The sequence below is a fragment of the Cryptomeria japonica genome, chromosome 11 (genome assembly GCF_030272615.1).
Source record: "Cryptomeria japonica chromosome 11, Sugi_1.0, whole genome shotgun sequence".
Taxonomy (NCBI): domain Eukaryota; kingdom Viridiplantae; phylum Streptophyta; class Pinopsida; order Cupressales; family Cupressaceae; genus Cryptomeria; species Cryptomeria japonica.
Window position 1 is genome coordinate 595,483,168 of NC_081415.1, and position 26,366 is coordinate 595,509,533.

At 33.8% G+C, this 26,366-nt stretch overlaps 1 protein-coding gene across 1 annotated transcript; it reads left to right on the forward strand.

Annotated features, from left to right (window-relative positions):
• Window positions 1-20,152: 20,152 nt before the first annotated feature.
• LOC131076336 (GABA transporter 1) lies at window positions 20,153-23,903 on the forward strand. Its single transcript, XM_058013480.2, has 7 exons — window positions 20,153-20,397; window positions 20,478-20,708; window positions 20,945-21,042; window positions 21,130-21,316; window positions 21,850-21,980; window positions 22,302-22,538; window positions 23,290-23,903. The coding sequence occupies exons 1-7, from the start codon at window positions 20,295-20,297 to the stop codon at window positions 23,668-23,670; spliced, it is 1,368 nt and encodes a 455-aa protein (XP_057869463.1). The 5' UTR covers window positions 20,153-20,294; the 3' UTR covers window positions 23,671-23,903.
• The last annotated feature ends 2,463 nt before the right edge of the window (window positions 23,904-26,366 follow it).

A 26,366-nucleotide genomic window follows, 5' to 3' on the forward strand; every position in this document is an offset into this window, starting at 1 on the left:
TATCCATTCATGCCAATATCTATGATTTTGAATTTCTTTTCTAAATCTTTCATCAAAGTTTCTGAACTTTTAGCTATAGAGGCTGCTCTATTATGAGGAACAAAGGTATTAGTACTCTGCGTTAATGCATTACAAGTATAGCTTGTATCGGCAGGAATAACGACTTCAACTCCATTATAAGGAAATTTCATACACTGATGATATATAGATGGTATTGATTTCATTTCATGAATTCATGGCTTGCCTAGTAAAATGTTGTATGAAAGAGGAAGGTCAAGCACCTAAAAGATAACATCTCTTTCCACAGGTGCTGCACTGATCGGTAATAGGACCAGACCTTTAGAGGTTCTCTCTTCTTCATCATAAGCTTTGATTGCTATTTTTTTGTTGGATTAAAGACATTTTTTTAGAAAATCCTAGCCATGTCAGTAGATTGTAGGTACAAATATTCAACCCAACGCCTTCATATATCAAAACATGTTCGACTCGGTATTTATGTGTCATAGCTTTGATGTGTAATGGTTGGTTATGCAAGTGATTCAGTGAGTTGTCATGTTCTTCAGAGAGGGTGAGGTAATGAGGCGAATTCAGGTGACCCACCATAGATTGAAACCGATCTACATCTAAATCTTTAGGGACATTAGTAGTGAGCAAAGATTTGTCCAGGATTTCTCTATGAGCAGAAGAGATCTTAAGCAGTTCAAAAATGGAGATTTGAGCATTAGTTATTTTCAATTGTTCAACAATGCTATAACCAAGAGAGGATGATGAAACCAACTACTTAGATTTAGCCATGATTGTATCTGGTTGTCTGTTTGAAGAAGTCGACATGTTTGATGTTGTTTGAATAGGAGTTGAGGAACTAGCTCCTTGGAGAGTAACCTTCTTTTGAGCGCGGGTCACAACATTTGCAGTTTGTGCTTTCTTTTGTTTATCTTTGATTATGATCACATTGCAATACTCAGATTGGGAAGATTCATTCATGTTGATCACATTGTCATTGTTAGTGTAGGTGTAATTGACTTTGGCACCTCCCTTTGATTTTGAGGAATCACCTTGTTCATAAGCAAGTAAGGGATCTTTAAAAGATTTGTGATCAGCATTAGTCATGTGATTTCCAACAACAATTTTTCTACATCGATGAGGTCTTGAATCTCATGTTTGAGCTTCATGCAATTTTTTGTTGTATGACCCTTGTTGCGATGATATTCACAATATTCGTTTTGCCTCCACCATTTGGGTTTGACTTCTGGATCATATGGTCTAGATTTATCTGGCAATGTTATCGAATCATCTACCAATAAAGTGTTGAGAGCTGATTCATATTATTCTTCCAGAGGAGTGAAATCGCGTTTAGGCTTTGAAAGCCAAGGTTTCTCTTTAAACCACTCTTTTGATTTTTTCAAAGGATTTTCTGCGGCAGTTTCAGCCGCTTTGAGTGCTTGTGTGCCACTAGCCAGATTAAATATTGTGGTTTTTTATTTTTCTTTAACAGTGTCTACCACTCCATCATTAACAACATTTCTATTGTTATCTTTGTCATATTTCCAGTATTTGTTCTTTTCTTTGGAACTAGAACCTTGTTGTGTTTCTTTTCAAAGTGATATATCTCCTTTCTTTATAAGAACATCTTCCATTCTGAGGGCACTATCTATCATTTTGTTGAATGAAATGTACACTTCCATTTGGATACTGTATTTCAATTTAGGGATCAGGTTATTGACAAAGATATCCATCTTCTCACAATCTGGAATAGGCCATGAATATATAGAGAACATCTTTCTCCAACATTGAAGAAAAGTGAGAAAGGGCTCTCCTATTTTCTATTTAGTGTTGCAAAGCTCAATCATAGTGACTGGGTGATGAATGTTATAGGATTATTGTTGGAGAAATTATTCAACCAATTCCTCAAAAATTTTAATTCCCAAAGGTAGGCTCAAAAACCATTCCATAGCTTGTCCTCCTAAACTCCTCAGGAAAAGGTGCATGAGATATGTTTGTTCATGCATGATTTCATACATAAAGCACAAAGTTCTTTGACATGGTCTTGAGGATCTGTATTTCCATCATATTTTTCAAACTTAGGAATCTCCACTCTTGAGGGAAATAGAGGCATGTAAATATTTTTGTCAAATGGAAACAGGCATATCGTGTCTAGAGAATATTTCTTTGATGATTTATCCTTGTTTTTCATTTCTATGATTTCAGTCTGTAATGCTTGCAATTGTTTGTTTACCAACACTAAAGGTGTCTCTTCTTCTTTATTGATAAGGTTTTAATGTTATAATCAATAGGAAGTTTAGCGCCTTGTTTTGCTAGCTCTAGAAAATGTTCTTCCTTTTCTCTAGTCATGATGATCATCATCATTTTTCGGAAATGTTTATTGTTTAGACAACTATTTATAACATCTTATGTAGGTTCGGAGGCTTTAGAATCACTTGATGGAGAATCACTATCATTAACATGGGTGCTAAGGTTGTCATAAGTATCGTGTTTAGTAGCTTGATGTTCTTTCCTTTCTCCAAACATGGTGGGAGATAAGGGCTAATAAAAATTTAGTAAATTTGACGATGAAGGTTTATTAGAGATGAGGTCTTCTACAAAGAATGGATTGTCTTTTGATGAAAATGATGGTCCTTTACATTTGTCTGCTTTATTGTGAGAACTTTTGGTTTGAGTAGGCATTTATGACTGATATAACCAAGAGCCAGATGTGATGCAAAAGTCAAGATCAAATTGAAGCGATTTGTTTGTTTAACATAGTGATTGAGAAAAGTAACTAGGATTCAGTCTAGTTTCAGGAAAGATCTATCATGTATAAGATGCGATCTAAGTAACATAGTTTGATTTGAGAGAAGTGACTAAGACTCGGTCTAGTTTCAGGAATGATCTATCTTGTGTAAGACGTGGTCTAAGTGACTTAAGTTTGATAAGTAGTTAATTGAACTAGCTGAAAGATGATCGACAAAATTGTGCAACACAATGATAGGGGTGCACTATCAAGATGGTTTATGCTTAGAATTATGATGACTAGTTTTATGCTTGCTAAAGACTGATTTAACCAAGTTTGACTATTCTGGACTGACAAAATCAGGAATTCATACAAAAGAGTTTTCAGACCCAGACAACAATGTAGGAGCTCCCAGAGGATAGAGACAGTTTTTTGTACAAGTTGTTGCTTATACTCGTATGCCAATTTAATGGCCTCCAGATGACAATATATTGAGTATGATATTTATTCGTACGACAGTATGACATGGTTCAGATGACAATTTTGTAGTCTCGTATGACAGTTTTAACAGAGCTAGATGACAAAGTGATAGGATCAATGAAGACTCATACGACAATACGTATGTAGCAGGACACCAATTCAGTAGACTCGTATGATAGAGGACTGGACAGAGACAAGATTCTGACAGATAGAGTTTTGACGACTGACAAAGACCCATTTTGGACATGGATAGAGTTTTGATCATTGAGTTGTTGATGTTTGTTGATTTGTTTTCTCCAATTTCAGTATTTCAATTTTTAGTTTCAGGGATGAAAACACAGTAAACACGCAAAATGTATAATGAATTTCAAGCACAACATGCTAACCCTACGAAAGTTGGCTTAGAGAAGAAAATCTTTGCTTGCAGACTTAGGTACACACCCAATAGCTAATCAGAATATGATTGGTGAGTCTCACACAATGGATTCTCAACATCGTATTAGCCGACTCCAAATGCTAATGGGGGCATGATATGGCAAGTGTCTTGGGAGAGTTACTATCTCTCTTGCACAAAGATTATCCCCATTTCGGAGGTGAATCAGGTAGCCTCTATCTTATAGTTCTTAGTTAAGAATTATGTTCAAAATTATCTCTTGAAGTAACACAAGCATGATTGAGGCCTATAGCCCGACAAAGTACCAAAACAAGTTGTAGTCACGTAAACATGATTGAGACCGTGAGGCCCTACAAAATGCTCGATATGAGAGATCTCAAAGAGAAAACTCAAATAATCCCATCCTCTGAGACTTTAATCACCAGAGACCTATTTATTCTAGTGAGTTGGAATACTCAGGTCTAGTTGTACTCACCTGGGTCATTCTCATAGGGTCATTACTTTTTCCCACTGTGATAGGCCTGCTAAAGGTACACAAATATCAAATTTAGAAAAAGCTTCAAGGGTCTGTATTTCTGATTATCTATAAAAGACAAGAGCGTACTCTCCTACCTCTCAAATTTTTCTTCAAACACAAAAGACATATTTGTTCAATAACCAGATAGCAATTTAAGTGCCTAAAAAAAATGAATTTTAAAAATACACAATGTTTGGTCGATTCTCTTTAGGCAACCTGCAAAACCAATGCATTAGTAGTCATGTTGTTTTTTATTCTTTGATAGGTGTATGTTTGATTGATAAATTCTTTGTCAAGTGTTCTATAAGAAATTGGTTAGGCTGTGAAAATCTCAGGCAGGCAGAAGACAAACCAGGGTTAGCATCAGTAAAATCCAAATTCAATTCACAAAAAACCCTTAATAGTATACTGTCTTTGAAACAAGAAAATATAAATTTGTACGACAATATATACCTTCTTGTACAAGTATTCCCACAGAACGATAAAACAAAAAATCATATATACAGAATAGAAATTCATACAAGTATTCTCTCTAAACCAGATGATAAAAGATAGAGCTCGACAGAACTTCGTACGATGAAAAATAAATACTCGTACAACCTTTCGTAGAGGCTGTAGGAATGAGACCTAAAGAATAAAAAGATGATTTTGAGGCTGAAGGATTGAATTTCGGGCCCCACAGTGGGCATTAGAAATGTGTGTGTGAAAAGTGGATCGTATCTATATCTGGAATACACAACACTTCAAGAAGTCATTAGATGCATGGTTAATAAATCAATCAACAATGAACAAGAAACCATCACAAAGCGACCTATTGCCTTCTAGTAGATGCGAGTTTAGTCTTCTCTCAAATTTTATATGTAATACCAGTGACTAGACAACACCTAAACGAAGGATTTAATCTATATGGGCATGAAATTGAGCTGAATGGATGCAAGATTAAGCTAGATGGATGCAAGATTAGGCTAGATGGATGCAATATTAGGCTAGATATGCATGATTAATCTAACATGATTTAAGCAATATTAAGCTAGATGATTTAACAAATATGCAATAACTAATATGTAATATCTCAATGCACAAATCTTAATAAGCCTAGAGCAAAAAAAGCATGATAACAATATATTCTCTAGGATCCTTGATTACGAGATGAGAGCCTGAATTTATAAAAATTTTAGAAAGAAACCAATGGCTAAGATCAAATGATGATGAGTGGTCAAGATTTTCCAAGAAAAAGCACAATCTAGGTGAATTGATGTGATTGGCTGCTTTTCTCAGTTTTTAAAGGAAATTGAATTAAAATTAAGATAAAATCAGAAAAAGATGATTTATTCTCTATTTTATTCAATTTTGAGATTTAATTGTTTTAATTGCTTTCTTTGAGATTTTTTCAATTTTTAATTTGATTTTCAAGATCATTTCCATTTGATTTCTTTTCTCAAATTTTAATTCTTTCTTTCCAATTAATTCCTTTTTTGATGATTTAATGGCAAATTAATTTATTTAATTAAATATACTATGATATTTAATAAAATAAATAGGATATTTGTTTAAAAATGATTTACTTGAAATGATCAATTAATTAAATAATTATTTAATTAATTCAAAGTGATTAATTTGTCATGTGACATTGATGATTTAAGAAATTAATTGTGTGCTCAAGATTAATTTTAATTGCCTTTGGTTAGGACCTTGGTGATGTTGTCAAGATTAGGGGCCCATGGTTTAGATGACCATTTTTAGGGTATTACAATTGTTTCTTGTTGATCCATGAAACCAACTTCTTTCCAAGAAAGAAAGCTCCACCGAAAGTTCTTTTCCGGTCATCAACGTCTCCAGCCCAATCAACATCTTTATATGCACATAAAGTAAAGTTATCATCCTTAGGGTACCATAAGTCATATTTTGACGTACCTTACAAGTATCTAAAAATCCTTTTCACCGCCATCTCATGATTTTCTCTAGGATCACTTTGAAATCTTGAAACAATACAAACAACATTCATAATGCCAGGCCTAGTCTAATTCAAATAAAGTAGACCTCCGATCATAGATTTGTATCTTGTAGGATTTATCATTGTAGAAAAGTCTTTTCTTGTCAATTTCTCACTTGTAACCATAGGTGTACTTACCGGTTTAGAATCTCCCATACCAAATTTTTTCAATAATTCTTTAGCATATTTAGTTTGACAGATAAAAATGCCTTTGTCAGTCTGAGTAATTTGCAAACATAAGAAATATTTCATCTCACCAATCATTGACATCTCAAATTATTTCTCCATATTCTCAGAAACTTCTATGCATAATTTATCTTCACCTCCAAAAATAATGTCATCAACAAATACTTCAACAATCAGTGTATCATCATTAGTGATTTATAATATAAATTACTATCAGCACTGCCCTTAGTAAAATGAAGATTCAAAATATATTTATCCTTCCTTGCATACCAAGCTCTAGGTGCTTGTTTCAATCCATATAAAGTTTTCCTTAACTTGCAAACCATATCAGTATCATCTGATAGTGAAAAACCATTAGGTTTCTCAATATAAACTTCCTCATAAAGATCCCCATTCAAGAATGCACATTTAACATCCATCTGATAAACTTTGTAATTTTGTAAGCAGCATAGGCAAGAAATAATCTTACAGATTCAATCCTAGCTACTAGTGCAAAAGTCTCTCCATAATCAGTTCCTTCCTTCTAAGAATATCCTTTACAAACCAATCTAGCCTTATTCCTTATAAATTTACCATCGTCATTCAATTTATTCCTAAAAACTCATTTAGTTCCAATAACTTTTTTAATTTTAGGTCGGGGAACCAAACTCCATGTGTTATTTTCTCAATCTGATCTAATTCTTCTTCCATAGCTTTTAACCAATATTCATCTTTACATGCCTCAATTACTAATACTAGTTCAACTTGTGAAATTAAGCATACCTCATTAGTTGTCAGTCTTCTTCTTGTCATCACTCCATTGCTCTTATCCCCAATGATTTGATCTTCAGAATGATACAATCTCACATACCTACGAGTCTTTTGACTCTTTGTTCTTCTTCCCTGTTCTTTAGTTACTGTAGAATTCTCTGATGTTGTCAGAGTAATTGGTTCAACTCTCTGTTATGGTAAAGGTACTACCAGTTCATTTATAATCATTTCCACTGCCGATTCCTTCTCATAAACTCTGATTTGACTTATGTTCAGCTCATCTACTTTGACATTAGCACTCTCCACAATTCTCTGCAATCTCTTGTTATAACATCTATATGCTTTGCTTTCATTAGAATAACCAAGAAATATGCCTTCATCACATATAGGATCAAATTTCCCAATAGTATCATCTCTCCTTATATAACATTTACTACCAAAAATTCTGAAATACTTAACTCTAGGTGTATTGGCAAACCATAATTCATAAGGTGTCATATCAGTTTCTCCTTTGATATGTACTTTGTTGAATGTGTAAACCGTTGTACTCATTTCTTCTGTCTAGTGGATATGAGGTAGCTTTGCTTCCATCATCATTATTCTAGCAACATCCAAGATAGTTTTGTTCTTCATTTCCACAAATCCATTCTGCTGAGGTGTCCGGGACCAGAAAATTGTCTTCTTATACCATGCTTGTCACAAAAGTTATTAAACTCACTGGATGTAAATTCTCCACCATGATCTGATCTCAAAAATTTAATCTTGAATCCTATCTCAGTTTCCACTTTAGCCTTAAAGATTTTAAACTTTTCAAATCCTTTAGATTTTTCTATCAAAAAAATAACCCACATCATTCTAGAATAATCATCAATGATTAGAAGGAAATATCTATCACCATGAAAACTTTTAACTCTAGCAGGGCCACACAAATCATTATGAATAAGATCAAGAACATCATTTGATTTATCTTGTATACTCCTAGAAGAGGTTTTGACCTATTTAGCCATTTGATATTCTTTACATACCGGATTATAGGGCTTCATAATCTTAGGTATATCCCTAACTGCCTTAGTTGAACTGATCTTCATAATGTGATCAAAATTCACATGACACAACCTTTTATGCCACACCCAACTCTCATCAATCTATGTAATCAAACATGTTTTCTCACTGGAGTTCAAATGAAATATATTACCTTTTGTCTATATACTGGTTGCAATCTCCAAGTTAGATCTATTAATGATTTTGCATTTTCCATCCTTGAACTGTAATTAAAATCCCTTATCTACCAATTGTCCTACACTCAAAATATTATGCTTCAAACCTTCAACATAATAAACATTGTCAGTATTGTTCTTACCATCCAATGATATAGTTCCTTTTCTTTTGATCATACATGCCTTGTCATCTCCAAATCTAACTAGTCCACCAACAAATTCTTGCAAAGACAGAAACTTCCCTTTATCTCCAGTCATATGATGTGAACAACCACTATCAATTACCCATTCATCCTTATCCTCAATTTTAGTAGCAAGTTCCTTCTCTTCCGGTACATTTTCTTCCAGTGTTGGATCATCTTCCTTGATAGCCAAGAATACCCATTCTTTCCCATTGTCGGATCCACTAGCAAAGTCTTCTACTAGTTCATCATCTAAATCAGTGTTGCCTTCCTCATCTGCTATGTAGCATGATTTGTCTCTATTTTTCTTGAATCTATACTTGTTATGTTATCCAGGGTTAGGTTTAAATGATCTTTTAACTCTTTCTTCAAATCTTGAATTCCTTTCATGACATCTAGATGAAAAATGACCAATCTTATTACATGCAAACCATTTAAAGGGTACTTTTCCTTCATACTTACTTCCTACCGGTCCTTTCGGCACTCTTCTAGAAAATAGTGTTGCAAGTTTCTCAAACTCATCATCTTATCTCTTCATATCTTCTAATTATTTTGCATATAAAGCTTTTCAATCTTGCTTACTGGTTGCAGATGTAGATGCATGAAAAGCAGGTTCAGTCTTCACAGCGCTAGAAGGTCCAAACTCCTCAAGTTCAAAAGCAAATAGTTTCCCAACCAAGGTATCTCTGTTGATAGATGTATTAGCCATTGTTCTCAATTCATTGATAGCAGTAGCCTTCATTTTGTAAGCTAGTGGTAGGGCTCTCACGACTTTAGAAACAATTTCATCTTCACTCAGAGTTCCACCACAACATTGAATTCCCATAACAATCTCATTTACCCTTTCCATGAGTGCAGTAATCCTTTCATCTTATTCCATCTTCAGGTTTTCATATCTCACTCGGTAACTGTTAAGTTTAGCAATCTTCATTATTGGGTCACCTTCATTAAGAGTCTCCAACTTATCCCATATAGCCTTTCCAGATGATTTGTCAATTAATCCCATTATTTGTTGATCAAAAAGTGCACACAAGAGGGTTTTTGTTGCTCTACAATCATTCTCAAGCTCCTTGTCCAGTTTTTCCGGAGAAGGATTTCCAGATCTTAGATTATAGGGTGTGACACCATTTTGTGTGATCTCCCAAATCTCCTTGCCAATACATCTTAGATGAGTCTCCATCCAAATCTTCCATATTCTATAATTTGTTCCATCAAGCCTCGGTATATCCCTTCAAAAGATAGCTCTAGAAGAACATGATGAACTTGAACTGTTAGTCACCATAGGATCTTCTTCAAAAGGTTAATCTTTCTGTAGAGGGGGAGGGGTGAATCAATTTTCACATATTACCAGAAGCAATAAAAAATTTAAACTTTAATACTAGAATAACAGTTAATCCAATTAAGCATAAATAATAATCACAGAATAAAAGCCATTCACACAACACCAAGATTTATACATGGAAAACCCGGTAAAGGGAAAAACCATAGTGGGAATCCTACCCACAGTCAGATAATATTTCTGCAGTAAGTGTGTAAATTACAATGAAGGGACCTGCACTTGCAGGAAGGTCAACAACCTAGAGCACACTACTCATCACAAAAGGAGTCTCACTAACTACATACAAATGCAGACTACAATCCAGAGAAGTGTTGAACTGCAAAAAATAGCATCTCTTATGCCAGAGTAGAGTTCCGGTTAAGCTTAATACTAGAGGACTAAATCCTCTTACATAAACCCGATTCGATCTCCAATGATTGACCAGCTCCTCTACCTGAATGATATTACATTATTTACACATTAAATCTCTTGACCATGACCTCTGACATTAACCATGATGATCTATAATGAGATCTTACATCTATATATACAAACCATCGACCATAAACAATCAAGTCGGCCACCAGACAATAAACCAATTACATAATTACAAACCATGTCGGCCTTAGGCCAAACAAATAATATCCAATACATAAGACATCCTGGAAATACATCAATAGGTCCTATCCACACATTATATCAACTGGTCCATAACCTAGATCAACCGGGACCAAGTATAGGTGTGCACACTTCAACAATAATCTCCAAACACCAAGTCCCAAACATGATCACCAACAGCATCCTGAAACTCAATCAGAAACTGCACCAACACCACTTATACAATTCATCAAAGATCTCCACCAAAATCTCTACCGATGAAACCATCGCCGGAACCAGAAACCAAGCTTCTAAGAAAGCATGATAGCATCCAATCACCAGACCAAAACCAACTGATCAAGTATGAATATAAGCATCAAGAACAAGCCAATTCCATCACCAAATTATACCGAAGCCTTCTAGATCATGTCAGATCCAAGTCAACCAAAAACCACTCAACCTACCGAAATCATAAGGGTGTCGATAAAGCATCCAAATAGATAGTGTTGACATCAATGACAAAACATCAACGCAACACACAATCAATTCCACCAAATGGCCAACATGGACATGGTCTACACATCAATTGACTTATTGCAGCCATCTTACTAATGAGTTAATAATGTTTTATGTTCCTTAATGTAATTTGTTTTCTAAGTCTTATTGTAATTTCCAGCCTCTTAGCTAATTTAGCTTCTATGATTCTAACTAATGTCTTAATTGTGTATGTCATGTTTTCTACCTCTATCATCAATGGCTTGATGAGGTCTTATTTAATAGTCATTACACAAGTTTTAGAGTCCCATATATGAGGTTTAACATCTAGTTGTATTGCATCCATACATACACATGAAAATACATTCTTATCACATAATGATTTATTTCCATTGTTTGAGCATGCCATGATGAAGTAAACAAATACATCTCCTCTTTATTTCAACATGGGCCTAACTATATATATATATATATATATATATATATATATATATATATATATATATATATATATATATATATATATATATATATATATATATATATATATATATATATATATATATATATATATATATATATATATATATATAATATGATAGTGCTACATTAATGTTTAATTTGCTGCTCCAAGACTATTCCAATGATGAACACATACGATACAACTTACTAAGTACATTACAACATAAGCATGCCAATTTCAATATAAGTATTTAAATTCACTACACATGTTTACAATGTAGCCCAAATGTGGCATAACCATTCATAAATCAGTATTACATATGAACTATTTCATAACAAAATCATATGAAGAACTCCATTGAATGCCTAAGTCTAATGTATAATCATGGATACACTACATGCTACTATTACATAGTCCATATGATCCTAAGATTTCTCAATCTTTCAAATGGTTTTTACACTATTACATAACAAGTACATCTCATAACCATAAATGTTAATACACAAATCTACTCCATAGATTCCATAGCCATCACGAAGAAAGATCCAAGTCTATGAATAAGAAGCACATCAACAAGAAGGGAAAAATCCCAATGGCAAAAAGCTCCAACCATCCGACCAATGTGGAACCTACAAGGAACCACCCCCCAAGCTAGGAGATGTCATTAGGTCCCAATAAACACACTACACCAAGGTTGATGCTCAAGACCAAAAGACTTCCACACACATGAGACAAACACCACTATAAAAAACAATCAAGGAGATCTCAGAGGCCGACACACCATCAAGACATAAATGCGAAAGGAAAACATAAGGGAAACACATGTACAAGGGAGTGTCATCACATGCCACACTAAACACAAGGCTCTCGCCTAAGGGCATGCAGATCCATCTCAATCTTTGAGAGCTAAAGGGATATTGACTTACCATCTCCACGGTCTTCTCATGCTCATCCTAAAACATCCTCCCTAGGACTAAGTCATGAGGCACTATCAATTATTATCTTTTTAATTGTCTAACTACACATTCCCGTCCATTAATTAGTTATCATTTCATTAAAACAAGGTAAAATCCCTTACACCCAAGAGGTCTGGACTTCATGCATCCTTACAAGGAACCTCATGATAGTCCGTCTCTCGTGACCCCAGGTGCCACAAAGGAGTCAAATCCCTTTACATGGACCCATAAACAACATTTCAAGAGGATCTAATCTAATTAAGTAAATCTGAAATGAAACATCATGTAGTACTAAACCATGCATAGACACATAATCATGAAAGTTAACATCATCTTATAAGAGAAATGAGCCTCTTGACCAATGAAATACATAAACCATGTCATAATGCTGCTGCAACCAAATAAATATAAAATCAACAACATAAGTAAACCAAATCCCATGGCAAAAGATCATGAGACATAACCAATAACAATACAAGTCTTGCATCTAAACAATGGCATCAAAACTAAAACTAAAATCAATTTGAAATACAACACATGCAAGACAACCTCTGTGATGTAGTCAAGGTAGGGAGATCCAATGAAGGAAATCCCAACCTTGTAGCCTAACACATAAACCATGCAAAATATACCAGTAATTGGTAACAAGATGCCAGAAACAGTAGAAAGAACAACCAATAACAACACATGATACATAATTTGTAAACAATATGAATAAATCTTATTACACTTAGAAGAATTACACACACCACATACTGGATCACAATCTAGGATATAAACAATGCTTATAACACAATTACAAGATACGCAAATAATCCACATATCAAATCGGCCTCTAGAAACAATCTATTGGTTCTACCATAATCCGAACCTCAACCTTTCGACCTCAGTCCACCAGATCAGAATCTCATCGGATCTACTCCTTCGCTCGATCTCTTAACTCTGCCTTCAATCTTCTAAATTATGTCTTCTCAAATGATTCACAAACCTCCATTTATATTATCCACAAATAACAACAACTTAATCAAGTGGACCCAAAGACCAATCAGTTCATGAAACGTGCAATGGTAACATGTTGGCTCAAATCATTAAGAAAAACTTCCAAAATGCATAAAATAATGCACGGTCCTTTGGGAACATCAAACATGAAAAAAGAAACATAAACCATCAATCTGCAAGTCATGAAGATCAACTGCAACCTGATCCAACTTCGCTCAACACACTACTTGAATAATTGGCAAGAACATATCAACTGGGCCAATACCAGAATTGATAAATCACTAGGATTAAATCCAAATGCCATGAAACTCGAACATGACAAAGACCACGAATATAAGGGAATAAAACCAAAACCAAAACCAAAACCAAAACAAACACTCAAACTCGAAGAAATGCCACCATCTCAAGCAATTTTACTGAAAATTGCCTCAACCGGTAAGAACTAGATTGGTGCTCCTACATCAGACTCTCGAGGTTAATTGAAAAGTGAGTCCCATCACTTGATCTAGTTTGGAGATCTGTCATTAGGTACTTGCAACTGCCTCAGGGGTTCGATGATCTGACTACAGCTTCTGGTGCCTCTCCTCAGCGATCTACCGCTCCAAACTACATCCTGCCTCATTCGATGATTTGTTCAAGTCTCCACCCACTAACTGCCTCAAGCTCAAGCTCTAGGAATGACAATCTACCTGTGAACATTGCTTTACCTCATGTTCAGTGATCTAAACAAGTCCACAAGTTCTCTCAACTTCCTCTCCAACCAACTAGTGAACAATCAACACTCTGTCCAACAATAGGTTCACAAACCCGCTCTGATACCACTTGATGCAGTCAAGGTAGGAAGATCCAATGAAGGACAACCCAACCTTGTAGCCTAACACATAAACCATGTAAAATATAACAGTAACTAGTAACAAGATGCCAAAAACAGTAGAAAGAACAACCTGTAACAACACATAATGCATAATCGGTAAACAGTATGAATAAATATTATTACAATATGAAGAATTACACACGCCACATGCTAGATCACAGTCCAAGATACAAACAATTATTATAACACAATTAGAAGATCCACAGATCATCCACATATCAGATCGGCCTCTGGAAACAGTCTGCTGATTACCTCAGCCTTTCGGCCTCAGTCCACAGGATCACAATCTTGTCAGATCTACATCTTCTCTCGATCTTTAAACTCTATCTTCAATCTTTTGACTTATGTCTTCTCAAATGATTCGTAAACCTCCATTTATATTGTCCACAAATAATAACAACTTAATCAAGTTGGCCCAAAGACCAATCGGTTCATGAAACGTGCAATGGTAACATGTCAACTCAAATCATTAAGAACAACTTCCAAAATGCATAAAACAATGTGCAATCCTATGGGAACATCAGACATAGCACAAGAAACATAAATCAACGATCCACAAGTCATGGAGATCAATCGCAATCCAATCCAACTTTGCTCAACACACTGCCAGAATAACCGGTAAGAACATATCAACTGGACCAATACGGGAATCGATAACTCATCGAGATTAAATCAAAATACCATGAAACTGAAACACGACAAAGACCACAAATATAAGGGAATAAACCCAAAACCACAATGCTAAACACTCAAACATGATGAAATGCCATGATCTCAAGCAATTCCACTAAAAATTGCCTCAACCGATAAGAACTCGATCGATGCTCCTATATCAGGTTTGTTGGATCTTCATTCTAATTGTAGGGTTTTTAAGTGAAACATATAGACACCTATTTTTTTCTACCTAATTAAATGAATTTTATATTTGTTTAATTACCATTCATCCAATTATTAATTAAATTCACATTTAATTAATCCTTTCTCCTTTTTCCAAAAAATAATTAAATTAATATTAAATTAATTCATCTTAACCCTCTTCTCCTATTAATTAAATATATTATTCAATTTATCTGATTTAATTCACTTAACCAAATTCAGATATTTAATTAAGTAAATAAAACATATTTGTTTAATTAACCCCCCTCTTGCATTTAAATAAATTAATATTTATTTATATCCCTAAAAGTTCATCCCTCACATTTAAATAAATAATATTTATTTAAATTCCTAAATTCCTCATCCACTTGCACTTTCTAGGAAAATACAAGTTACACACTAACCCTCCTTCTAATCATGTCTAAATCTCTATTATTAGCCTAATCCCCCTCTAAGTGTTTGCAAATTCCTAAACTAAGGGATTAGGGAAGAGTCACTTCTCAAAACATATAAGGCTCTTACAAAGCATTAAAAGCCTTTTCCCTTCCACAAGCTAACCCACATGCGTATTTGACCAACCTAACCCATCTTTAACCCTTGCACATTTCACGAACCCTTGGTTAAAGGTTTGTCCTTTAACCTAACCATCCATGGTAACCCACAAGTCCCCTCAAGCCTTAAAGGATTTGATCGATCTAGCCCTTTAACCCTTGGACATTCCTTTATCCCTTGGAGAAAAGCTTTATCCTTTAACCTAACCTTAACCTAACCACCCATAGTAACCATCATGTCTCTTCAAGAATTTCATGCTTTGTCCCTCTCCTCTCAAGCCTTCCCTTGTTGACACTTATCAACATGTGATTGGCTTGAAGGGGAGCACATGGATTGAGGATCACCACTTCCTCAAGCAATCATAACCATTCCTCAATCAACTCAATCTCAACCATTCATTTTCCCATTTTCTTTATAAATACGGCTCATTCCTTCATTGTTGAGGGTCGCACAAAGAAGATTTATCCATGCATTGTTATTTTACTTAGATTTTGAATGATTTGTATGATGTTTTAACTCTTCCATTAGTTGGAGTTGCTAGTTTACATTAACACTTCATTTGCATCCTCATCCACACTTTACATAATCAACCATCTCCCATCCTCCATTTGACATCCCTTTTTGTGCTAGTGCTCAAGTTGAGGGCATACTCCACATAGCAGTAGGATCTTGGAGAGGAGGACAAGGAAGAATCTTGGCATAGGGAGCATCATGGGGAAGTTCATTTTTTTTTTGTTTATTTCAAACTATCCCCTTGTTAGTAATCTTTGTTGATATGTTTTGAAAGGGTTTGAGTTCATTATGTTTATGGTTGAGCATGTTATTTAGATGATCTCATATTGATTTTCCAACTAATCCCCATTTTCATGGCATCAAAACCCTAAGGAATGATAAACCTAGATGATCTGGTTAATACTAAGAGGGGGGTGAATTAGTATTAACAAAAACTGAAAATTTCAACACCAAAATAGACTTATCTCAGATCTAAAAAACATTCAACACTTAAACCAGAACTTCATAACAGATTTCCTTATCAGATCTAGATAATCATTTCCTCTTATGCAAATTTATAAATCAGATCAACCTTCAATTCAATATCAGATCAACAAACACAGTTACCAACTTATTAACTGATTAGAATGCATCATCAATCATATAATCATCAATACCGGTAACCACTTTAAGATCTCTGATAAACAAACATAAACTGTCTATACCGGTTATCAGAAATAAAACATGATCATCACAAGAAAAGCATACCACACATGAACACCATGTTTTGCACATGGAAACCCAAATAGGGAAAAACCACGTTGGGAATTGGCACCGACAAATATTTTGCACTCTTTCGAAATGTGCCCTGTTAGGAGCCAAGTTTTATTAGAAGCTTACAATGATGCCTTGTTAGGAGAAGACCCTGTTAGGAATCACTTGGTTAAGAGATTTACCTTAGCCCTGCTAGAAGCTTTGATCTGTTAGGATCAACCTCGCAAGAGAATTTAGAAATCAGATATTGAGTCACCCTGTTAGGGGATTTTACAATGTGAGGTCTGTTAGGACCTACCCAGTTAAGGGATTTTAGTTGTTGTAATTGTTAGAGAACAATAGTGAATGATCTGTGTATAGCACTCTATTGCTTGCTTGATCAGATCCAATCATGTTCTAAGTCTGCATCTCTCTGGCAAATCTTCTCACACACATTGGTTCGGCTTCTCACACTTCTCAAAATCACCAACACTACAAAACATCAACCTTGCTGACATAAATAACTTTTACAACTAGGTCGGCATCAAAACCCTAAGACTTACTACATAGATCATCACAGATCTTTACAACTCATTACAGATAATCATAGGGATCATTACAATCAATTATAAATGAATATCGATCATTGAATGATGATAAATCATCATAGCAAGTTGATCTGGTACAAAGTCAAACACTTAGCACATTCCCAAGAAATTCATTCTCCAAACGCGCCAAAACATCTTTCAAACTCATCACGCGGTTTGTGCCACATTATCATCAACACGTGAACTTGATGTAGATCACCACCAAATCAAAAATCATTACCAGTTAAGAGAATTCTTTACCGGTCCTTAAGCCCTTCTTAAACCCTAGCAAAACTTTATCAGAAATTCAAAACATGCCTTCCAATAACCATCATAGGATGCGGTTCCGCTTACATACTTAAATCTATCATAAAATCTTATGTATCAAACCACAAGTCACCAAACATCACCAATCACCTGATTCCATCAAAACTTATCTACTTTACCGATTAAGGTCCTAATTCACAGTCTTGCCAGTTAACTTTGTTAAACTATCAAACTCTTACTCCGGTAGATCAAATCACTTAGCCAACAAGTCAAACACCAAAAAACAACTATAGACATAATTAAACATCAGTTGAACCTAGTTGCCATCAATGACAATATAAATAACTGATCATGTCATCTTCCTCTGCCAGTACAGTCATCCACCATCATCTCATCTTCATTAGTTATGCCAAACATGCCAACAAGGGATATGTTTCTCGCTAAACAGTGGGGCATACTTGGGCATGAGGAAATACCTGAGTGAAAAGAAAACACTCAAATGGTCATTAGCTCAGTCCCAAGGAAGGATAATATTCTGAGCCAGGGCTTTTGGTGAGAAAGAAAGATAAAAGTCCAAGCAGGCAAAACAATAGAGACAACATCAAAATCCACCAAAGAAGACCTAGCAACAAAAAACCAACAAATATGATAGAGAAAGAAAGTGGCAAAGGGGAACAACCTACTTGGAACTATAGAAATGACAACTTCAAACTCTAAAAACATAGCCCTTATGCAACATCTTATGTCAAGGCATTGAAATCCTAGTTCAAATCACTGTTAGGGCATGGGTCTTTTATATCCTTTGGGTGTAGGGCTATTTGAATACTTTTGAATGCATTTAAAACCATCTTAAATTATGCCCAAAAGGGAGTTTTATAGGTGAAGAGATGCATGAGTTGACCACCATCCATCATAAATGTAATGTACTCATGATTTGGGGATCACAAGTGGTAGGTAGGTCATAACACACCAAGGTTCAGGGCTCGGGGTTTGCATGTTTAATTTTTTGCGAGTAAGGTACCTCCAACATTTCATCCCTAAAGACGAGACATGACGAGGGATCGGGCATTGGGTATCCATGTTTATCGAAACCTTGATTTTTGATCAATGATATATAAAGGAAAAAAGAACACTACGGAAATTGGGGATGAAAGATCAAGAATCCCTTGTCCAAAGTGGAACAATAAAAGCTTGAGGGCCAAACTCCAAAAAGAGAAGGGAAGACATAAAACACAAGAGGGCACAAAAACAAAGGGACACAACGAGGACAAAGCTCTTGGGGGAACTAAAGGAAAAGAGGGGGTCCCCTTTTTGTGAAGTGACAAAAAGAAGCATGAGTGAAAGGGAACACCAAAATACTATAAATCTATATTAGCTCGCTGTGATTATTAATGTTTATATAACTAAAACATGGATTCATGTTACATTAAAATTAATTTGAATAAATTGTTAGAATTTTTTGTAATGAAATACATAAAATCTACGTATGTTATATTATATGTACAACTTTAGATACTATTTTATTATATCATTTATCAAACATATATCTTCTTTTTTAATTATTAAAATGCACACAAATTATTATTTTATTTAATAAAATTATTATATTCATTATAGGAAAATGAAAGAAACCATGCAAATACATATTTCACATAATTTTTTTTAATTGAAAAAAAGAAAGGTAATTATAGAATATAGATAGCTATAACATAAAAAGAACCAGCAATATAGCGCACTGCAAGTCACAACAGTGCACTATGCAGCAACCTACAAGAAGGAAAACTACTTACAACAGTCCATAAGAGTATGATAAATTACTATGTAGCCTCAGAAAATCCAAACACAGTGGTTGGACAACAATAATCATCTGCCAAATTCCACCACAATGATCCAAAAGGGAAGGCTGAGGTAATTTCTTGATGCCTATTCAGGAAGATATGATGAAGGAATGTGGGACAGACTACTAGACCAGGAAGTTAACACTATTGAAGGTTTTGATTTGCTCAGAAGACATGTTTGAGAAAATGGTATTTGATGATCTTACGGAGAAGTCAACACTATGGAAGGTTCTGGTTTGCTCCGAAGACATGTTTGAGAAAATGGTATTTGATGATCTTCTAATAGACTGTTGCTCTCTACATTTTGTATAATTAATGTGTTTATTATTTAATAGTTTTTTTTAATACACTCATATCATTGTACTCCACTTGTTATAATAATTCAAAACTGATATTTTTAACTTTTAATTAAATATTTATAAAATATTTATATTAACTGAGTTAACATAATAATTAAAAACCTATTATAACATTATAAAACAAAACAAAACAAATTAAATTTTTTATGATAATACTCTACTATCTGTAACCCTCATTCCACTTATGTAATGACTAATAGCAATAATATATTACACCATGTGCTACCACTCATATTTAATCGAAGCTCAACCCCACCTGTGGGTATCCTTCGAGGGAGTTTGTAAACATTTGCAGGATAGATATTATGTACTGATTAATAGCAATAATATATTATACCATGTGCTACCACTCATACTTAATCGAAGCTCAATCCCACCTGTGGGCATCCTTCGAGGAAGTTTGTAAACATTTGCAGTCATGAATACTGAGTTGGGTTCTGGTAATAAGGAAGGAGATTTGAACGACACAACAAAGGTCCAACCTTTAGATGCAGGCGCTCTCTTTGTCTTAGAATCCAAAGGTATATTCAATTTCTGCACTTTTATAAAGATGGATAAGTCTAAATAGATGGAGCTAAGGAGGGATTTTGATGATGTGTAGGAACATGGATTCATGCTGGCTTTCATTTGACAACCTCCATAGTGGCCCCTGCACTTCTCAGCTTGCCATTTGCTTTTGCCTCTCTTGGATGGGCTGCAGGAGTGATATTCCTTACCATTGGGGCATTGATCACTTTCTATTCATATAATCTCCTTTCCCTGGTGCTTGAGCATATGGAATTACAGGGAAACAGACAATTGAGGTTCAGAGATGTCAGCTATCATGTTATGGGTAGGAATCAGTATATTCTCACTTTTTCAGTATTTTGGGTCTTGTGTGCATTTAATAGTGTTCTCTATTTATGAACCTCTAACTTATAATCCTAATTTATCGTCATCTTTGTTGGTGATGATGGGTCAAGAAGTGTGACTGTAAAGGTCAGAGATGATTTCATACGATTTGTATGAGGTTTTCATAAGGAAGAGTATTTGTAATGGTTTGGTTGTGTTATTTGGTGATTGTAACAGGACCCATGTGGGCTAAGTTCCTTGTAGGACCTATACAGTTTATAGTATGCTATGGATCTGTTATAGGGTGCACCCTGCTCGGTGGGCAGACTCTTAAGGTCTATAAATATGTATCCTGTAATCTCATCACTTTTTGGAGAGTTATGTAGATGTTTTCCATTGATGCTTGGTTTCCCGTTTTGCAGTTTCTATACACTATATATCATCCAGATGGAGCAATGAAGCTGTATGAATTTATCATTTGCTTTGGAGGGTTGATGTTGATTCTGTCTCAGATGCCTTCCTTTCATTCCCTGAGACACATTAATCTTGTGTCCTTTGTTCTGTGCTTTGCTTACAGTACTTGTGCAGTGATCGGATGCATTCAAGCAGGTTTGTGTCTAGATTAATTCAGTTCACCGTGGTTTGAGGTAAGATTAAGCAAATTTCATAAGATTCGATAATTTAGTTAGAATTATTGTCTAGTAGTGAAGGATTTGTGTTCTTGAAAGAGAAGTCATAAGTTCAAATTTCAAGGGCATAAGATATGTATGTTTCGTTTGTAGTACAGTCAGGTATCTCCCACAAGAAGCACGGGTAGTCCCATATTGCTATGAGCCATCTGTAAATCCATATACAGCCTACCGACATCATATACTATAAACAATCTTCTTTCAATCCACAACTCTCATTCAAAAATTGTAATTGTAGGAATAAGGATAACCAGACTCTTACAATTCCTCTGTATTTCTTATTTTGTTTTCCAAGCTCATAAAAATGGTGCCCTTTCCATTACATCATAACCATTTGGACCATCCCTTTTATGCCCACATACTTTTAAACTTTCCTAACGTTTATCTACATCTAGATGTCTGAATGGAGGATAATTTGTAGAGGTTAATAAGATTTTATTTCATATGTAACAGGTTATTCAGAAAAAAAATCTGACAAAGATTATTCTTTGCTTGGTAGTACAAGAAACAAAATATTTGCAGCTTTGAATTCTTTCTCAATCATTTCTACCACATTTGGTAATGGGATCATTCCAGAGATTCAGGTAACTTCTAGTGATTTTGTATTAAAATAAGGGATTGTAGTCTACCCTATAAAGCTTTTAGTGGTGCCCACTAAATTGCTCATTAATTCAGACAGCTTATAGTGGAAATGGGAAACCATTAGAACAGTTATTTAGAGTGAATAACACCAAAAAGGTGTTTTTCCATGTTGCTTTTACGCTCAAACATTTTAAACATTGGTAAACACTCCTGAATAGATGGGCACCTGTATATTTTCTAACATTTTTGTAAAGGAATCAATTATTGTATTCTCTGTTAGACAAATATAATTATAAACCTTATTGAGCATGTAATGTTTTCAGGCAACTCTGGCACCTCCTGTATCAGGAAAGATGTTCAAAGCATTGTCTATATGTTATGCAGTGGTGGTGTCCACATTCAGCTCTGTGGCAATTTCAGGCTACTGGGCATTTGGCAACAAGGCAGAGGGAAATATCTTTAGCAATTTTGTTCCATCTGAGGGGCCTCTGTTTCTTCCCAAATGGTTTCTACTCATGGCTAACATGTTTGTGCTTCTCCAAGGATCTGCAGTTGGAATGGTTAGACAATTGAAAAACTTCTCACAGTTGTTCAGTTATCAATTCAGCATAGATTTGAAATGGCTCAAGAAAGAAAATGTGGGTTAAATGAGTACTATTAGTTGAAAGAAGATAAAAAGGTCAAGTGAACAAGTCAAGAGTTAAAAGACTAGATCTGTTTAAATTCTAATAGGGGAGAGGATCCAGGAGTTGAGTACCCTAATTCGCACTTCTCAAAATCCTGTCTGAAAATTTCAAGTCACTCCCTTTTTTTACAGCAGCTTACTTAACAAGTTCGTTGCTTATAACTAAGGTTTAGGGGTCATATCATCAAATATGATTCCACATCAGCATGCTTTTTGCCAAGTTATCCTAGAAGACCCCCAATAAAAGTGAAACCAATACCTGTGCACTAAGTTATGTTTTATCGGTAGGTAGGTGGTGTCGCATCACATGATTTGTGACTTCTTAGATCTAAGGAATACATTTCATTCAATTGTATTCAATTGTGGGTAGTCGTCATCAACAACAACAATTTTAGTCACAACTATTGATGCATTATTGTCAAAAATATTCAGTATAAGTACTAACACAACTATAAGAACGCACTCAACTATTAGATCCTCTCTCCTAATTTATACAAACCTTTAGATTACTTTTTTCTAAGAAAAAAACTAAGAATCAATTTGTAGAGATAAAATGTTAGGAGTTCTAAATTTGCAACCCATCATCAGAAAATTGAATTGATTGCTTTTAACACTGATCTTGGCAGGTGTACTTGCAACCATCATTTGAAGTTCTAGAACAAAAATCTGCAGATGTGAGACAGGGTAGATTTTCTTTGCGAAATCTGATACCCAGGTTGATTTTAAGGACGTTAGCAGTAGCTATTGCCATACTTTTGGCTGCAATGCTTCCTTTCTTTGGAGATGTTAATGCAGTGATTGGTGCTTTTGGGTTTTTGCCATTGGATTTTGTTTTACCTATGGTCTGCTACAACCTCACTTTCAGACCTTCTAAAAGAGGCATAATATTCTGGGTCAATACCATTATTGCTGGAGTATTTTCTATCATGACCGTTTTGGGATGTGTTGCAGCTATTCGTCAGATCTTCCTGGATGCCAACAATTATAAACTTTTTGCAAATATATGACTTATAATAATTTCATTTCGTTTGAAATAAATGATTTAATCCATTGTTACCAACTGATATGAAAAAAAAGATCTGAACTAGCAAACACACTAGATTATTAACGTTGCCACTTGTCAAAGCTCTCTGAACTTGAAGCAAGAAAATAAAAATGTAAAACAGTGACGACGAAATGTGTAAACTTCAGTGATAAGTTAATTGCCACATTTTGATGCGAGTGTTTTATTAGCATTCAACTTAAGTTTTATGTTAAATTTTTACAGAGCTGTATAGTTTATTAAGACTAGCATATGGACAAATGGACAGCTTGCACTATGATAGATTTTAAGAATATTATAAAAATATTAAAAAGAATCCAGAGGCTGTATAGAATTAAATTTTATTTTTGATTTTATAAGATATTTTTAATGTTTTTTCATTTTTTTTAATTCATTAACATGTAATTTAGGTTTTATGTTCAATTATTTTGCAGCTGTATAGTTTATTAAGAATAGTAGATGGACAACTTGCAATGTGACAGAAATTTTAAAAATAATATAAAAATATTAAAAAAAACATTATAGTATGTATAGAAGTAAAATTTATCTTAAAATTTGTAAGGTTTGTTTGTTTGTTTGTTTTATTAGGATGCAATTTTATTTTTATGTTCAATTTTAGTTGTATAATATATTAAGAATAGCAGGTCCACCACTTGCATTATGACATTATTAAAAAGATTTTAGAGTTTCTATAGAATTAAATTTTATTTTAAGTTTTAGAAGAAATTTTTAATATTTGTTTGTTTTCTTGTTTTGTTTTTTTTTGTTTTTGTTTTGCAAAATATTGTAGATATAAAATGAGTCTTGTACCACTTACCATTGTTCTTGGCAATGTTGTTATTGATTTTTTAATTAAAATATATTTATAAATTATTTATAAAAGAAAAATAATTTAGATTATTTACAAGATTATAAGGTGGCTTGGGAACATACCTTAAAGTCATGTATACTAAGTCATGTTTAGAAGAATAAATAAAATTATAGGTGGTTCAAAAGACTAATTGTTTAAACTATTATATCTTTAAATAATTAACAAGACCTTAAAAGGCTAGTTGATGGTGTATCATGATCATTTGACTTAGTCTCATCAAGTAACTCCAAAATTATTCTATTGGAATTAGTTTCCAACATTTATTATACTTATATGCAATTTGAAGCTCAAAAATATTTATTTTTTGTTAAACATTAAGAAATCAAAGGCATATGAAATTTTGTTGTCCATAATATAATTATTATCACACTTAAGGCGCCTTTGTAAATGATTAAAAACACTCAATTATGTTCATAAATATTTGTAAAGTTTTATATAATATATCAATAAATAGTGTTGTATTTAATTGAACTTGGATATTAATATATATAGAAGACCAAAATTGGTCCATGGGAATAAATAGGATATAATATAGAGAGGAAAAAATGAAGGCGAAAATGCAATAAAAAATTCAAAATTAGAAGTGGACAATACAATAGAGAGTAGTTCTTGAAATTCAAGACTACTAAAAAGTATGTCATGTGTGTGAGGTCAAGGAGTCACTAGGCTCATGACACTTAATAGATCTATAATATGAACATGAAAGTTGGTTAAGGGCTCTTCTTATTGAAATGAAAGGATTGGAAATAAGATTGTATGAATCAACAACAAGCCCCTCATGTGTCTTTGGAAAGTCATTTTGGAAAGTCATTGATAGAGATTGTATACAATCCAAAATCAAATTTCTATTATATAATCAATTAAAAAATAATAATTAATTATTTTATCCAATTCTCATTATTTTCATATTCTCATTATTAATTAAATCATTTTATTATTCAATTATTATTTTTTATTCAATTTAATTATTCAATTAATCATCATTTATCAATTTAATTGATAAAATTTTATTTTTATTTATCTTGTTTTTTTAGGATTGATTAGTTTCTCTTAGCATTTGTAAGCATGCACAATATTCTAACCATTTTGCACCCCATTCCTCATAAATTCACTTGAGGCAAATGGTACCTTTATGTTTGACAATGTATGGGGTAAATTTCCTCTTTTCATAAATCTCAAATTTAAATTCCTACCTCCATCGCAATAGTCAAATAGTCATCTCTCATTTCATCATCCAATTTCCACCATTAACCATTTTTCCTATTAAACCATCTCATGACATATGTGCACTTAATTTTTTTTTTTAGAGATCTGATCTATTGTGAGCTCTTGATCCTTTGGTTTTATCTTATAAATTGAAGCCTTCACCATTCATATTTATTTATCTTTATCTTTTTCCCTATTTAATTTTCTTCTATTTATTTTGGTGTGCCTATTCATGAGTATTACTAACATTTTTTTGGTGATTTTTTAGCCCAAGTTCTAGAATGACACTTCTAACTATATTTTAGTGCTTGCATTTTAGAATAATGATTATGATCTTCTACTAGCACTTCCTACATTTATTTCTTATGCTCTAGTTTTGATGCTTCCGCATTATTGAGTTTTATTCTCATTTTATTCTTTATATTTTATAAATTAATATATTTATGGATTGTTTAATGTGTTTTATTTTTATTTTTAACTATTTAGCCCTCTATTTGGTAGGAAAGCTAACCTTTCATTATTGACCTTTCTCATCAAGTTTAAAATTGTGCTTTTTTCTATGTAATTGTGCTATCATATGGGTG